Source organism: Desmodus rotundus, chromosome 10 (genome assembly GCF_022682495.2).
Source record: "Desmodus rotundus isolate HL8 chromosome 10, HLdesRot8A.1, whole genome shotgun sequence".
Classification (NCBI taxonomy): domain Eukaryota; kingdom Metazoa; phylum Chordata; class Mammalia; order Chiroptera; family Phyllostomidae; genus Desmodus; species Desmodus rotundus.
This window is the reverse complement of record NC_071396.1, coordinates 90,891,883-90,909,164: the sequence shown is the minus strand read 5'-3', so window position 1 is coordinate 90,909,164 and position 17,282 is coordinate 90,891,883. Positions and strand designations below refer to the sequence as shown.

Sequence of the window (17,282 nt, the reverse complement as noted above, 5' to 3'; positions counted from 1 at the left end):
ATTTATAGGTTGTATGTATGTGTATATATTTCAAACAGAAAAAGTAAACATTCCTTTATTAAACAGATTTTGATGAAAAAAGTTCACAATAACTGTCTGAAAGTCAAGTAAAAAGAAGATAATTGTTTGGAGGCCTGAAAACTATCTCATTTAATATGGTATTGAGAACAAGGTGTGGTGGGTTAAAGATGGCCGGCCACATACTTTTTAACATTCTTTGAGTTCAAGGTGGGAACTACGTTCCTGCCCCTGTGAATCCAGGTAGGCTGCGTGACTGCTTTAACCAACAGAACATGACAGAAGTGACAAAGTGCTAACTTGCCAGTCCGGCCTTCAGAAACCAACACTTCCCACCCCGTCTCCTAGAATACTGGGTCTGGGAACCCAGCTCTGAGAAGCCCAAGCCTCAGAAAGGCCATGCGTCGGTGAGGCAACTGACAAGCCTAACTGAAAAACAATGTCAACTACTTGTCTTGTGAGTGATCTATCGCCTAGTCAAGTCCACAGATGATACGTAACTGTTTCAGGGCACAGAAAACACAGACCTGAAGGTTTGAGGAAAAAAGAAAAGGAGAAAGAAGGCAAAAGGAAGAAAGGAAAGCAGGGAGGGAGGGAGGGAGAGGAGAGAAAAATGCAGAATGAGAGATCAAGGGAGAGTAAGAGAAGAAAAACACTTTTCCGAGTATTTCAATCAGTGTTTTTTAGTCTTTAAATCTAAATACAGTGCATATAATCATTTTATGGGAAAGAGTCACATGCAACAACACATGTTCCTTCATTGAAAATAAGAATTAAAAACTAAAGGATTCTAATAGACAGACAAATATTTTATTTCAGGGTTTGCAAATTTCCTAGAAATATATTTATTTATACCTCTCAGCTAAAAATGTATCATCAAGCATAAATCTGGGAATAAATAACGGGGTTCAAAATAATCTGGAATACTACTGCATAGGAGCATTGTCCACAAGTTAAAAATGTCGTGTATAACTAATCAATTTATAAACCATAAAATGGTATGAAAGTTTAAATATAGTTGCTATATGTCTACTTGCCCTCTACTTGCTCCCCTCAGGTTTGATTGCTCAAGTATAGGTAGACATATGGACATAAACATAAATAAATATTTATATAAAACAGCAATAACATACACCATATAACATTCAGGGCTCAAATCTAGTGTCAATTCCCTTGTGAACCGTCCCTTAAACAATCTAGTTGCTAAAAAAATGAAAAAGTAATTCTCTAGAAGGTAAACTCCATGAGGACAGGCATAAATGGTTAAAAGAGAGGAATTAATCCTAAGGCATGCTGCGACTCGTTTCCAGGGATGGACCGTGAGTACCAACCTAAAACAGTGTAAGAGGCGCCCTCCCAGCACAGCACTGGTATCTCAGCTCTTGCTCTGTCTAAAGCACACATACTGCTAACTGGAACTTCTTTGGCAGTGTACTTAATTTCATTTACTCAAATACAGGGACAAGCTAGGGAACAATTAACAGCTTCCAGGAAGAAATAACTTGTAATTTAAAATTGTTAAGTGACTATAAGATATATCCATTAAAGACTAAGAAGGATTTATACCTCATCATGACTATTAATCAAAAATATTAATGACTTCTTTTATCAGCATTTTAAATATGTTAGTCTTCCTATAGAGCATTTTTGTATCTCCCCAAAATCTACCCATTGGAATCCTAATGCCCAAAGGTATGGTGTCAGAGGGTGGGACCTTTGGCAGCTACTGACGGAATGGGGGTGGAGCCCTCACAAATGGGATTAGCGCTCTCATAAAAAAGATGTCACAGACTCCCTAGCCCCTTTCGCCACACCAGGACACAAGAAGCCTTCGACCCAAAGAAGACCCCCAGCTGCCACGCTGGTACCCATGCTCAGAATTGCAGCCTCCAGAACTCTGAGAAGTAAATTTCTGTTGTTTATAAGACACCCGGTCCCTGGTATTTCATTACAGCCACCTGAAGGGACTGAGACAGTGTCTTAACATATTCTAAATGTGTGTGATTGTGGCAACTGCAGAATAGCCCACCTTCCCCCATTCAAATGTATCAATGGGAAACAATCATTTGTAAACTTACCACAGCTTTTAACGTAAGTGTCCATAACCTCAGCACTGATCCCATAGGGCCCATTGTCACTTGGTGCGTATTTTCTAAAAAAGTTCTGAAAAGACAGTATTTGCATATTAACAAATTACTACATTCACCATTTCAAAACTGTAAATGACCATAGATGTCTGATCTAAAATTTAGCCAGTAATTACGAAATGTGAATTTTAGGAAGTATATTCCTCAGGAATAAGTCTATTATAATGTTTACAAACTGTTAGGACAAAACAAACAAAACATGTATGTTGCTACTTCACAACCCAGTGAAAACATTAAAGAAAACGAAATAAATTTACTGCAGCACCTCAATACTTACCATACACCACTTTGTTTCATCTTTCTCCTGAGGGTGAACAGGAGGTTTTGTTTTTTTTAATGTACACATTCTCCTGAGAATGAACGAGTTGCTGTTTTTTCATCATAGGCAGCCCTTGGCATCCGCGAGTCACACATCCGCGGATTCAGCCAGCAGCAGCCCAGAAATATGAGTGGGCATACTACGGGTACGTCTGACCGAACATGCACAGACTTTCTTCCTTGTCATTATTCCCTAAGCAACACAGTAACTATTCACATCGTGTTAGATACTGTAAGTAATCTAGAGACGATTTAAAGTACATAGGACGATGTGCACAAGCTCTATGAAAGTGCTATGGCATTTTATATAAGGGGCTTGAGCATCCACAGATTTGGGAATGCTTGGGGGTCCTGGGACTCATCCCTCAAGGATGCCACAGGACAACTGTACCTTTTAAGCATAGCTACTGAAACAGGTACCATGAATAAGCTCAATGAAATTACAACCAAACTTTTAAATAATTACAATGCAACTGCTCAGACCTCTCAGAGTTCAGCTGTAACTGATGGACAGATAAATACAAGCCAGATGTTGCTAGAACAGAAGAATCATAGGGGCACAACAAATGCACTAGTGTCGGGAGAGTCTGAAAACAATGGGGGGAATAGTGCATTTGGTTTAGTTTTTCAGACTACCAACTGGGCCTGTCCCCTTACATGTCAGTGTTAAAGAAAAACACGGAGTTTATAACACTCACATACCCTTCAAAAATAAGTTTATCTTGTAGTTCCAGCTTTTATGAATACCCTGTACATTTGATGCCGATCTTTTTCTAGATATGCAAAGAACTACTATAAATCAATAAAGAAAAGACACGTAGCAAAAAGAAACATATGAGACGCAACTACTTTGGAAAACGATTTTTAACAATCTACTAGAGTTGAAGATGAAACAACCTATGGCCCAGCTAAACTATATACATGGATCAAACGTGAAACCAAGAATCAATACGCACACCATCATTTTATAAATGTGTAGCTGCACACGGCAATGCAGTCGATAACTTTATTGACAATTATTTCAGTTAGAACCTATGTTAAAGCTCTGCATACGTTTCATGTAATCTTTGGAATAATCCTAGAGCTAGGTACTACTAATTTTTAGCCAAAATTTACAGGTGCTAAACCGAGGCTTGAAGGGTATATTAGGGTGTTCCCAGACCTGACAGGTTTGATTTGTTAGATGGAGTCACAGACTCAACACATAATTGTAGTAAAATTAAAGTTTATTAGAGCAAAAGGTACCCTCTGTCTAGCAACTACCGAAATTTTGAAAGGAAAGCAGGCTGATTGCTGTACATTATATTTATACAGAGTAGGCACAGCGAACCTGTTTTCAGCTATAGAACAGAGGAACACACTGAAAGCCAAGCTCTCTGATACCAGCAAAAGCCTAACCTCGCAATCAATCAGGCCTTCCTAAAGACAGTAGCCTTGGCCGGCTATGTTAACTATTCCCGCAAAGGGTTAAGCAGTCACTATATTAATAGCTGGACCACTGCAAAGCCAAACTTCGAGCCCAGGCAGTTCGATGTTCTGAGCCTGAGCTTTTTAACCACTGCACATAACTGCACCCCTAACATAAGAATGGAACGGCCACTTGTTCTGTCAAGAAATCAGAGTAATGCTTTTCTGCAAACCTAAACTCTGTGTTGAATTACTAGGACACTCCAAACTGAAAAACGCAAAAACACTGTAGCAAATGCCCTCTGTCAAACCCTGTTATATCATCTTCCATCTCAGGCGTATCAGTTCTTCTGTGAGAATTACAAACATTTTTCTTGCATAAGAAAAAAGAAACATTATAAATAAAAGATAACAAAAATTAACCATTAAGGTGTAATAAGAACTAATCCATGTACATAAAATGTGAAAAAATTCCAAAGATAAACATGGTTGAGTCCTAGAATCTACTTGCCTTTTCTTGTATCAAATGAGAGCAAAAAAGGTCAGAAGGGGAGGAGAGGGACCTTAAAAACATAATTGTGCAAAACATGCAGGAGCAAGAATATCACTATTGCACTATTTTGAACAAAAACAGGAAAGAATCAAAGTATTCACTAATGGTTAAATTACAGTATTTTCATACTTTGAAATACAGCCATAAACTTTAAGACATTTTTAATTTATTCACCAATTAACTACTGATCTCTTATGTGCTGGGCAGTTTAAGGATTTGAGCACCTATACGTCTTAACATGGAAGAATCCCCAACTGTCGGCATTGTTTACCTGCGAGGAAACGAAAAAGCACTTGAAGAGAACGGTGATGAAAGGAGATTTTCATTTTTAACGTACTTTTATGAAGACTGAAAATTTTGTAACAAGAATATATTCATGAACTGTATAAATCTTTAAATAGCTACTATACCTGAATGCTTCCTTCTGTATCAAGAACTTCAGCAACAGGAACTGACTGGATAAACTGCATGAAGCCTACAGGGAAATACATGCATTGCCTTCAGCAGAGTTATTGGGTAAGCAATAAAAATAGAGGTTCTGCTAAGAATAACCTTCATCTGCAAATGTATACACTCCATACCTGAATAACTTAACAAAGGTCTGCAAACACTATTTCAGTTTATATGTTTATACTGGAGTTTTATCTCAAAGGAACTGTAGGAAAACTTTAATTTAATCTGTTTCTCTAGGCCAATTTCTACGACTGCACATAAGGAATGCAAAGATTTAAGAAGGCCAAGCTTCTTAACTCTGGCATAAAAGTGTCTTCTTTCTGTATTCTGTAGTATTTTTTTAACCTATCAATTAAAATATTCCACCCTATATTTAAAATCACTTTAAGAAATCTGAAATTATGTAATATCAATCATCTGACCATTAACTTGTATTATGCTCATTAGCTTTTTTTGTTTAATACTCCATCTCTGCCCTTTACTGGAAAAAACAGAAGTATAAATGCTTGAAACTATGAAAAAGAAAGGGGAGGACATAGTATACAGGGGAACAAGAAGGAGAAAAACCTGGGAACAACAGTGTAACGACAAATATGTGAAATAATCAAGGCCGAATGAAGGAAACGATGTCAGGATCGCAAATACTCCTGATCTGGTGTCGGGAGCCTTCCATCACAGCTACCTGCCCGCACACCAGGAGGCTGGATGCTCCTTTAGAATATGAAAGGGTTCATTCACTACTCTACCAGAAGCATGAAATAGGCTGCACTAGTTCACTTAAGATTTTTATCGTTCTTCTACTATGTAGCTAGAACTTTCCCAGGTAAAACCTAGCGCTTTGACCCTGCCTTCACAGATCATACCAGCTTGCGAGTTTTATCAGGATAAACACTACACATGAAAGGGTACTATGAAAGGGAACAGTGCAGGGACCAGAGGGCATCTGACGATCTGAGCCACGTTTGGAAGGACAATGATAGTGAACAGGTGAAGCTGTGAAGGAAAGAATGTTAAAGACCATGAACACAGCATATGTGAAGGCCTTATGGCTGAAAAGACCACAGTGCATTCAAGAAACTGGAAGGTGGCCAGTGGGGCAAAAGCCTAGGATGCAAGCTGGGAGAAGAGTGGCAAAAAAGAGGCTTCAGACACAGGTTCCGGAGGAATGCCACACCCTGCGAGAACTAAGCTGAAGCCTTCTGCCTTTGTCCCAAGAGCAAAAGAAAGATAGTAAATGAATTAAAGCAGGATGGTCAAAGAGCATACTTACACTTTTAATAAGATCATTCTAAGAGAAAAATGAGAAGAGGAATTAAACTATCAGAAAGATTCGGCTGTGGCCAGGGGAAGGGCAGGAAACCTGAGACATATTTTTGTTTCTCTAGGGTATTTAAGGATAAGAAGCTCTAAGAGTAACAAGACTACAGAATGCACAACAGTCATTAGGCTAGCATTCCCGCGGACTCTTCCACCAAACTTCCAGATGTTACTCAATCTCAGAAGGATGTAGATGCTATAGATTCTACATTAAGAAGTTAGTTAATTAGTGGCTATCATAAGCAGAGCACAGTACAAAACCTCTCTGGTCGTAGTAACTCTGAAATGATGACTTGGGACTCAGGTTACCATGTAAGAAACTGCTGTGAATTATAACCAATTCGAAATGCAAAGAAATACACTATTAAGGTTTTAATTTTTCTTCCAGATATGATGTTTAATGATTTCGAAGTGAGGGAGAGAAGAAAGGAAGGCAGGCCAGCCCAGCTGGTGTTTGGTGCTACAAATGAGTTCAATGTTTAACATTTTAACAACTTTCAATCAAAAATGAAAAGTATATTCATTGGACATCAAAACAAACAATCGCTGTGTAAATCAACTTACCATGTTTTGTACTTGTTGCTAAAACTTTATAGGGGGTTAACTTCAAATCTAGATTTTCTTTCCGTAGAAGCTTTGGATCAAAAGACAAAAGATATTAACTAAATGGAAAGACTGTTAGGGAACAATTTTACAGGCATCTACTATAGCAGGTTAAGAGATTAAGGAAGTGAACCTAAATTAAGGTTTAACTAAATTATTTAGTTAATTTAATTTTCATCATCAAAATAAATTTATTAAGCACTTACTGGATGGTATGCCAAATTTTTATCTTATTCTAAATCACTGTCAGTAGCTCTCAATGAACAGTAGAGTTCCTCTTACTAATTTACACAGTTTTTTTTCCTACATATAAAGTATTTTATAAGTAGTTTAGACTCAGAGAAAAAGAAATATGAGCAAGTATATTCCTTTAAAATCCAGGGATAGGGATGGATTTAAAAAAGAAAATCCAGTTAACTAAGAGGAAAGAAATTACTAACTACAACATTGAGAAAACTTAATTGGTAAAAAGATTTTATGGAAAGAAACACATGCTGTTTCATTTTATACTCATCACAAAAGCCACTCTGCAGTGTATAAAAACAACCAAATTTGTTCAAGGTCAAGTGAAGACTGCTGAGCTTTCTGTACTGTACCTGAAGGTAACAAAAACGCCCTGTGTCCAAATACAGCACATGTACTAAACCACAGTTTTCTAAAATTAAATACTGTTCCACACAACATAAGGTTATGTTCACCTTATCCATGAGTGAAATGATTTGAAGAATAAGTTGATCTTGGCGTAAGTCGTCCCCATGCTTAAATATGACCGGGTATTTGCCGCCATCTTCTGTCTTAAAGAATAACTGTGCAGGCATAAGGGCACTCTGGAAATAAATACATTGTTTTTGAATCTGGAGATAAATTAATGTATGAAAACTTACCATACACAGAATACAATGCTGACACGTAAGACAGACAAGCAGGTAAAGGGGACCTGAGAAACAAGATGGGTTGGCAGCAAGATGCAGTAGGGCACCCTGGAGAAAACAATGGCCTAGCTAATAGTCAGAGCACAGGGCCTACGGGGCACGAGCTCGAAGTCAGTCGTGGTTAGGAATCCAGGCTCTACCTGGAATCCAGGAACCCTAATGTGTGGCTGACCTGGCTCCGCCCTAGAGTTGCTAAGGCAATTTTAAACCGGAGAGTTTGGAGAGCCTGGCACCGTGCTTGACGAAGAGCAGGCATTCTGTGTGTGTTCTCCATGATGACTTGTAATATTAGAGACATACTGGAGTAAATGAGCTAAAACAGGACAGCATGAAAACGCACCTGATAAAGAGTCAAGAGCCCTGGCTTCTAATGGCAGGTGTATGACCAGCTTTGCAGCTTTGAGACTTAAATTACTCTATTATAAAATGAAGGGAGATCTCAAATACCTTTATCCTTTATTCTACATGTTTTCTCCAGAATCTTTCCCTTAATTAGATGAAATCTGGTTTAGTCTAGGGGCATGTTTAAAAATCAGCATATAATTGAATTCGCTTTAGAAACAAAACCTCATGCAGAATAGCACCCTGAAGCTACCACTTAGGAGGTGGAAGTTCAAAGAACTGTTTTGAGAAATATGCCCTATTGGTTTTGATTACTGTGAAGAAATTATGTAAGATAGAAACTTGGAGAAATTTATAATCATCAAAATAAAAGAAATGAGTCTGACAAATAAGAAAAACAAATGTTAATAACCTTAGTTTACACAGGCCATGAGAAATAAAGCACAAAGTACCACTCAGAGGAATGAAGAAATGTGTGACAAAGCACTCACAATAAAATGTTTAATTAACAGAATCAAAGTGGTAGGTGTACAGTTATTTACAGTACCAGAAATTATTTTGATTTTATTCTAAGTTTAAAAACTTTCTTATATAATGCTGGGGGAAAAGGAATAAAAAATGCTTCAAAAATGTATGTTTTGAACATATAACCTCTAGTGAATTGAAACTATGAATTTCAAATTATCTTAAATCTGGATTATCCTCTTATCACCCCAGGCAAAAATGTTTTTTATAAATTACCTTGGGCCCTAGTTTACAAAAGGTCAAGAAGAATTAACTGGAAGTGATATTCCTCAAGATAAATAGTAGGCAAGAGGAGCTCTGTAGTAATTTCCCTTTTCAGATTCAGATCTGATTCTGAAATTCGGATCTCACTTGAAATCAAAGCAAGCGGGTGACAGCCACAGGATAACCGATACTATTCCCAGCTCCTTAAGGGGTTCTCTCCACATGAAGATCGGGCTTTGGCTCTTAAATTAAGGTCTACAAAATACTCTTAAAAAATACCGAACACTGGGTCCCTAACCTTCTCAGCTCTAAGGAGCACATAAAAGGACAGTAAGAACCCACGGATGCCCCTGAATTGTGTGCGGAAAGTGCAGGGGACACGAGCATGGGTAACTCCCTAACACACACGAAGTCTTCATGACACAAAATGATTAAGCATTACTAAGCGAGAACCACTAACCCTAAACTTTAACTCAGGATTTTCAAGAATGTTGAAATATTTTGTCTTTAAACACAGCCTTAAAGAAATCTGAACTATTTCATTTTTTAAATTTTTTTAAATTGATTGATTGATTTTAAAGAGAGAGTAAGGGGAGAGGGGGGGAGAGGGAGGGAGAGGGGAAGAGATACAGAGACCGAGGGGATGAGAGATGAGACAGAGAAACACCAGTCTGTTGTTGCACTGATTTAGGATTTCACCGATTCGTTCTCATGTGTGCCCTGAGGGGGGATTGCACCCGCACCCTTGGCATATCAGGACAACGCTCTAACCGACTGAGCTGCCCAGGCAGGGCTGAATTACTTCTTACTGTCACGACACCCCCTTTTATAAATCTAGGTTGTCTTCTAGGAGCCCCTTCCTATCTACTGCAAAGTAACATCTCAGTGCAACTTATGCCCTTCTACCCCCAGAATAACAAAACCTAAAGCACCTTGTTCCACAGGGACCTTTCACTATGACACCTGGCGGATAACTGTGCTTCACAGGTAACGATGCTCCGTGCTTTGGCCCAACTGGAGAAGAACGCTGTCATCTGCTGGCTGTTTTTAACTGCCCAAGTGGTAGCTGACCAAAAGAAACGCCTAGCGTGCTCTTAAGGACTACAGAGAATCACTGTACTACTTTAAAATATTTAGGAAAATTTTAAGTCATAGGAACAGATAGGTTGAGAAATGTTAGAAAAGTTTAACTGGAACCCACATCTAAGATGTGAACTTATAAACTAAATGGGTAATGTCACTTTTTCAACTTAACTTAAAAAAAAAAGGTCACATGGAAAAAAAGTAGGAGTGGCTCTGATTAATAAATAGTTCAAGAATTAAAGATTAAAACAACCCAGGTATATAAAAATATTTTACACATTTCATACTTTAATGCCTACTGGTAATACAAGATCTTAAATCAAAATAAAATGTACCTTTTCCCCCCTAGCATTTACTAAATCAAATAAAATCGCAGATATTATCTGCAATGTACTGGTTTTCAAAGTAGTGTGTCTGTTCTAGCTCTGAAGAACAAGGTCTCAATCACCGACGTTAAAGATCCACCACAATTACCTTGAAGAGTGTAGCTGTCTCTGGGATTATTCCTCTAATTTTCACCTGGGGTTCTAAAGGCAATGGAATAACTTCCATATCTGACAAGTTCATCTTTTCACTGTCTCCAAGCAATGCCTGTAGTCTCTCATTCTAGGGGAACAAGTCAGAAAGAATTAATTAGGTTAAAATAAAAAGTAGTTTATAAAACACAGTAAAGACATAAGGACTGATTCCGTTAACTTTAAAATATCTGTAAAGCACCACAAAAACGAGTGCAAAGTAACATAGAGCAGACAGTGTGTGCGTGAGACCCAAGTACTGACAGCCCAGCGGACAGCAGCAGCACACTCACTCTAAAGGGAGGGGCCCTTTGACTCGGAAGAGCTGGACTCTCACAAGGCTGGGAAATGCGCTTCTCTCGCTGCATCCAAGAATCCGGAATATACTCAAGCCAGACTTAAAGATTCGATTTCTGTTTTCAAAGGATTTGTGAAGCCACAAAGAGAAACTAATTTCATCTTAAGTTTAATTTTTGCATGACCGAATATTAAGCAAAAAACTTGGACCCTACCTTTTACTGTTCACTGACTCTGATCAAACTTCTCCTAAGGTATTATCACTTATGATACCTTATGAATTTCTTCAGCTCACACACATAGTGCATTGAGCCAAGATTTCAAGTCACAGTGAACTAACTTCGTCATTTAGCAACATCTATCATATTCAGACCAAGCCCTGCCATTCAATTTCAAAAGAACAATCTTATTTCCTTTGAATGCTGTGAGAGTCAAGTGTTCTCTGAACAGGTGAGCTTGTTCTTGAGGGGAAAGCCTGACCTGTCACTCCCAGCAGCATAGAGCACTCCAGCTGGGATACTTCTGAAAGGATGTACACCTCAAAGGAGAGAACTCCGGAACCAGTGAGATGGAAGTTCACAAAAATGTTTCAAGGACCATCAAGATGCAAAATTAAATTTTTAGTAATTCTTTATTCTTTAGTAATACCCCAATGCTCCTGTTGAATCATGGAAAGCTAAAATCAACTGAAGACTGGTATAAATTTCTATATATCCCCTACCAAAATCAATCAGTAAATCTTCCTAATGAAATGTACCAACACATGTACAACTAGCATTAAAATAACATCAACTACTCTGAATTTTCAATGATCCTCTCATAACCAATTTCTGGTTGGTATGCTAATAAACAATAAAATAACCAGAAATCAGATAATACGAGAAGGGTGGGAAATCCAGCTGGGCCACCTCCAGCGCTATAAGCCCGGGGGTCCAAGCCAACACCCTTTTGCATTTCTACTCCTGCAACAGCCTCCTGACCGCTCCTGTTCTTCACCCTCAGCCTTGTGCAGTTTCTTATCAAACAGGCCAGAGTGCTGCTGCTCCAAGAGTCAAATCACATGACTCTTCTGTCCAAACCTTCCACAGCTTCCATTCTCACTGAATGTTCAAGTAAAGTCCTTATAATGGCTTACATGGATCTACTTCATCCGCCTCCCTAGTATTTCTTTCTGTCCTCTGTCCTCATCGCCCACTACTCTTCCCTATACCCTTTTTGCTCTAAAAACATTGGGCTTCTTCCTGTATCTCAGACATGTCACACTTGTTCCCACACCAGAGCCCTTGTCCCCGCTGTTCCTCTGGTGGAACAGTCTTCTCTGGATATCACGTGGCTTGTTCCCTCACCTGCTTCAGGTCTCTGTTCAAATGTCAACTTCTCTCAGTGCGGCTTTCCCTGACCATTCTGCTGAGAAGAACCCAGCCCTTCTGGTCCCCGTTTCCTGCTTTCTTTTTCCCCATAGCACACAGCGTTATATGGAGCATGCTAGATATTTTACTCATTTATTTTGTTTACTTTTTCCTCCAACAGGAATGTAAGCTCCATCAGGGTAGGGGCTTCTATGTTTACTGCTGTAACCCCAGAACCTCGAAAAGTGGTTGGCATGGAGTAGGCATGCAATACGTCTTTATAGAACAAATGAATGCCTATCATTATCTAAAGCACGACCAAGAGAGACTACTTAATAAGCAAAATAAAAGCTTCGCCTTTTAATAAACATCAGTTGAACATACATCTACTCAGAAGCCTCCTCTAACAAGAGTTTTTCCTAAACTAGAGGTCCGATGGAAAGAAGATAGCAATGACAGTATCATTTGTTTTACCCACTTGACACATAAAAACGTGTTTCTCTGTATCCTGTTTTCTCCCTCCTACCCTTGTCAACATTATCCCATGGACATATCTCACCTAGCAGCTCTCCTCAGGCCCGATCCCTACCTTTGAGCTTCTGACTCAATGTTTCTGCTTTCCCTCCTCCACTCTCCTCTCACAGCCTGAAGAACAACAGTAACATATATTTGTTGTTTAACCAAGGTCACCTAGAAAGACCGGTCTCTTATGGGATTAGGTAAAGAGAAGGTATCAAGTGAGCCCTTCATTTAATAACGACATATGAAGAAAGCCCTTCATTTAATAACGACATATGAAGAAGAGATACTCATCTGTTCTCATCAAGCAGAAACCTCACTGTCGAGAGAAAGATCAATGTACTAGCCGTGGAAACAGATTCAAAGTCAATGCTGTTCCAGCTAGTCACTTTGGACCTTCATTTTTACTGAAGGGTTTCAATCTAAATGACCCCTAGAGGTCCTTTCCATGTCAAATGGACTCTATTCTAGGATGCCAAGACTCTAAAATAAGAGCCAATTAAAACACTGTAGATAAAAATATGGACTCAGAGGTCCGGGTACCAATCCCAAGGCCAACACTTGCTGAGGACACTGGACAAGTTACCTTAACCTCTCTATTCCTACTTCTCCTTTCAATTGGGATAACAATACCTAATTTACAGAGTTGCTGTGATGATTAAGTCAATATACATAAACGCATAATAAAACAGAATCTCATACATAATCAGTACTTTTAAGTGTTCCTATTTCTGAAATTACATAAGATTTTGATAAAAGATATCAATCCAAAAGGAAAGTACCAAAACTCAGAATTTTATGATACCAAGACATTATTAGTTATGAACAGAAAGCACAGCCCACAGGTTTACCTTCTTCTTGCGATTCCCACTCTCACGCTGCACGGCCTTCATGAGATGCACCAGCCGATCTACAAATGTCTGCTGAGCAGCCAGCAAAGAGCGCATCACTCTCACAGACTTATCCCCCTGAAGGGACTCAATGGAAAGGAAAATTAGTTGCACGTAGCATAATGATCAGGGTCTCTTTAATAGCATGGGCGATCTTTATTTATTCTAATAGCTTCAAACTTCAATACAAACTGTAATTGAAAAAGATTAATTATCTTGATTCAGAGATAATGAGAAACCTGTTACCTTAGTTAAATACCACCAACTCTTCCTGTTATCTTAGTTAAACACAACCAACTCTTCTATAGTTGAAATATTACCTGAGTCTTCAGCAAATACCAGAGTTTATCAAAAACAGCACTTTTTTTCACATATAAAACCATGTGACAAGATAGAATTCATTCACCCAAAATGCATTCACTCATTGATTCAAATAAATATCCAGACACTTTTCTGAAGACTCACAAAAGTGCTAAGGATATGGAAGAAACAATATTATCTTCGAGGACTAAAAATCTACCGAAAAGGGTAAATTCCTCAAATAGCAACGTATTGCATACTTGATTAATAAAAGTCATAAGAACAAAATGCTATAAAGATTTAGGTTAGAGATTCCTAGTTCATAAAATATTATAAAATACCCTTCCATATTTAATCTTCCAGTATTTGCAGCTGGGCAAATATTAGCATCCTTATTTTGAAGATGAGAAAGTTTGAGTTCAGAGGAACTGAGATTTCTTCACAGAGTAACAAATGTAAATGACAGAACTGAGGACTAGAAAGAGTACCAACTGCTTATTTGCTAATCAGTTGGATGTAGAGACAATCTGAGCTCTGAGAACTACATGAAAGTTTAGTCTCTAGGAGTTCAATAAGAGGTGATTTAAGTATTTAATAACATGAAGCATTGAACAAAGATAAAAGATGCTATGAAGTAAAATATTTCCATAAAACACAGATTAATGTGAGTTTTCTTTTCACTGTCCACACACCCTCCGCTGGCTGAACTGTGACACTGTTTAAGAGTCACATAAACACCGAGGGAAAAATGGCTTTACATATCTCTAAAAACTGTTTAATAAAGAAAAATATATGTTATATACAAAGTATCTGCAGTAGGACCATTATCTGTAATAAAACCACTGCCAAATTCTAGGAACGTACCTAGTTTTGAAAATAAAAATAGTAAACAGAGATAGAAATAAAAAGGCAAAGCTTTGAGGTATTTTTGTTCCATGGATAAGTTTGCTTCATTAAATCAGGGATCAACAAACTTTCCATAAAGGGCAAATGAATAAATTCTTTAGTCCTGTTGACCTTTCCAGTCCAACTATTCAACTGCTATTTGGCCAAAACTGTGCTTTATGGCCAAAACTGGCCATAAAGAATATGAAAACAAAAAGCACAACTAGGTTCCCATAACATTTTACTTATCAACACTGAAATTTGACCTTCACATAACTTTCCTCTATCACAACAAAATATTATTTTTCTTTTGACTTTTTTCAACCATTTGAAAATATAAACACCATTTTCAGCTCAGAGGACAAACCAAAACAGGCAACAGGCAGTATCCGGTCCATGCACGGTTTGTCAACCCCTACATTAAATGATTACCTTCAACAAAGCTTGGCTGAATCGTCTCATTACATTCAAGTACATCTCGTGGGTCTTTGGGTCTCTCTGCTGAGTATCTTGATCTTCACATTCCACTATCACATACCTTAAAAATACATTTAGTCACGCAGATGATGTGAAAGGAAGCTCAGATTCATTTTGTAAATATTTATGACTTTCCATTAAAAGTTTAATTCACATTTGCAAAAATAATTAAGTGGGAGAAATGAGATATGTTATCATCGCTCTTTTAAAAGTAGAAATGTAAGAAACAACACATACAACTATCTATAAAAGGTAAATCAGTAACAGTAATGTTTTAATTTGCACAATATCCTAGACTTTCTAAAAATTTTGGTATCAAAACATTTTCTCCTATTTCTTTCTAAAGTACCTACAGCATTAATTTTCAACTGGTGTGCCACAAGAAATTCTAAAACATGCAATACCTGACTATTTGGTCAGGGGCACTGACCTACTTTCCCTTAGATTGTCAAATAAAAATATGACAACAGCCAACACAACAATAGTCATCTGGTATGAATGAAAATCAAAATTATACCTGTTTTTTGTCCAACTGACAAAAAATATGTTTTTTGGTGTGCTGCAGAATTACCGTAATTAGTTTATGTGTGCCCCAAGATTGAAAGAGGTTGCAAATCTCCGACACAGAGCCTCAACACCCTCAGAAACCACCTAAGCTCACACATCTATCAGGTAACTCAAGATCAAGATTATTTTCACGATCCATGTTAGTCTTTTGGTATTACTTAAGGCTGTCATTCTGAAAACCATCTGAAGCTGTTTCCTTCATTGACATTTTTCTGAAAGATGAATAAAATTTGAAATTGATTTTTCTTTTCCCATCCAATCGTCCTATTTCTCAAGAATCTATAAGAAACCTTAAATTTTTCTATCATAATAACATTGTGGTCCTAGAGAGATAAAGATATTTTAAATGTTAGACCTAAACTGCTTATACTATTGTATAATCATATAAGCAATGATCTAGATTGCATTTTAGAGCTCCTCTAATCCAGTGTTCCTGTTGTTGCTTTTTTTTAAGTAATCAACATACTGTACTGTATTAGTTTCAGGTGAACAGCACAGCGATTCAACAAAGTGACCACAACAATCACAGTAACCTGCCACCATACAGTACTCCAATATTAATGCCTATACTCCCTGTGCTGAACAGTGCATCCCCATGACATTTACAACTGGACATTGGTACCTCGTAACCCCCCTCACCTTTTTCACCCATCCCTCCATCTTCTTCCCCTCTGCCAATCATCACTGTGTTCTCTGTATCTACGAGTTTGCTTTGCTTGCTCACTTGTTCTGACCTTCAGATTTCACATATAAGTGAAGTCACACAGTATCTGTCTTTGACTTATTTCACCTAGCATAATACTCTCTAAGTCATCGGATGCCAACCTTGTTGGCACCAGGGACCGGTTTTTCCATGGATGGGGTTGGGGGAGGGCAGGAGATGGAGCTGAGGCATGGGTGGGGGTTCAGGAGGTGAAGCTCCTCAGGCAAGTTTCAATTGCTCACCACCTCTCATCTCCTGTTGTGGAGGGGGCAGGGGCGGAGAGGAGTGGGTGGAGACAGGGGGAGGAGCTCAGGCGAGCTTCCCCGGAGGCCAGGTTCCTAACAGGCCACAGAAAGGTACTGGTCCACAAACTGGGGATTGGAGACCCCTGCTACAGATTTATCCATGTTGTTGCAAACAGAAAGATTCATTCTTTTTTGTGGCTGAGTAATATTCCATTCTGTCCCTATCTCTATTTCTATCTCTGTCTCTACAGATATACCACAACTTCTGAATCCATTTATCTGTTGATGAACATCTCGGTTGCTTCCATATCTTAGCTATTGTAAATAATGTAATGCACATAGGGGTGCATATATGTTTTCAAATCAAGTGTTTCTGATTTTTGGACAAATACCCAGAAGTGAAATTGCTAGATCACACGGTAGTTCTAGTTTTAATTTTCTGACAAACCTCCACACACTTTCCCATAGTGGCTGCACCAATTTACAATCCCACTAATAGTGCTCAGGGGTTCCCATCGCAATTTTGTACACATGGCCATATAGGTACACATGGCCATATAGGTGCACACAGGTGCGTAACACAAAATAAGTTCCATTTTTTTTCCTTTAAATGACAAATGCTGGACTATGAAC

The 17,282-nt window shown here is 38.3% G+C and overlaps 1 protein-coding gene across 2 annotated transcripts in view; it reads right to left on the bottom strand.

The window, feature by feature from the left end:
• PIK3C3 (phosphatidylinositol 3-kinase catalytic subunit type 3) overlaps positions 1-17,282 on the bottom strand; it is a 119,269-nt gene that overhangs the window by 29,695 nt on the left and 72,292 nt on the right. The window contains exons 14-20 of one of the 2 annotated variants that reach the window (XM_045187699.3): positions 15,090-15,195; positions 13,434-13,559; positions 10,377-10,508; positions 7,515-7,643; positions 6,778-6,847; positions 4,854-4,918; positions 2,097-2,181 (exon numbers count right to left, since the gene is read on the bottom strand). In XM_045187699.3, the coding sequence (XP_045043634.1) occupies positions 2,097-2,181; positions 4,854-4,918; positions 6,778-6,847; positions 7,515-7,643; positions 10,377-10,508; positions 13,434-13,559; positions 15,090-15,195 (713 nt within the window). The remainder of the gene's footprint in view (positions 1-2,096; positions 2,182-4,853; positions 4,919-6,777; positions 6,848-7,514; positions 7,644-10,376; positions 10,509-13,433; positions 13,560-15,089; positions 15,196-17,282) is intronic. The other variant, XM_024580679.4, reaches the window with a different exon arrangement.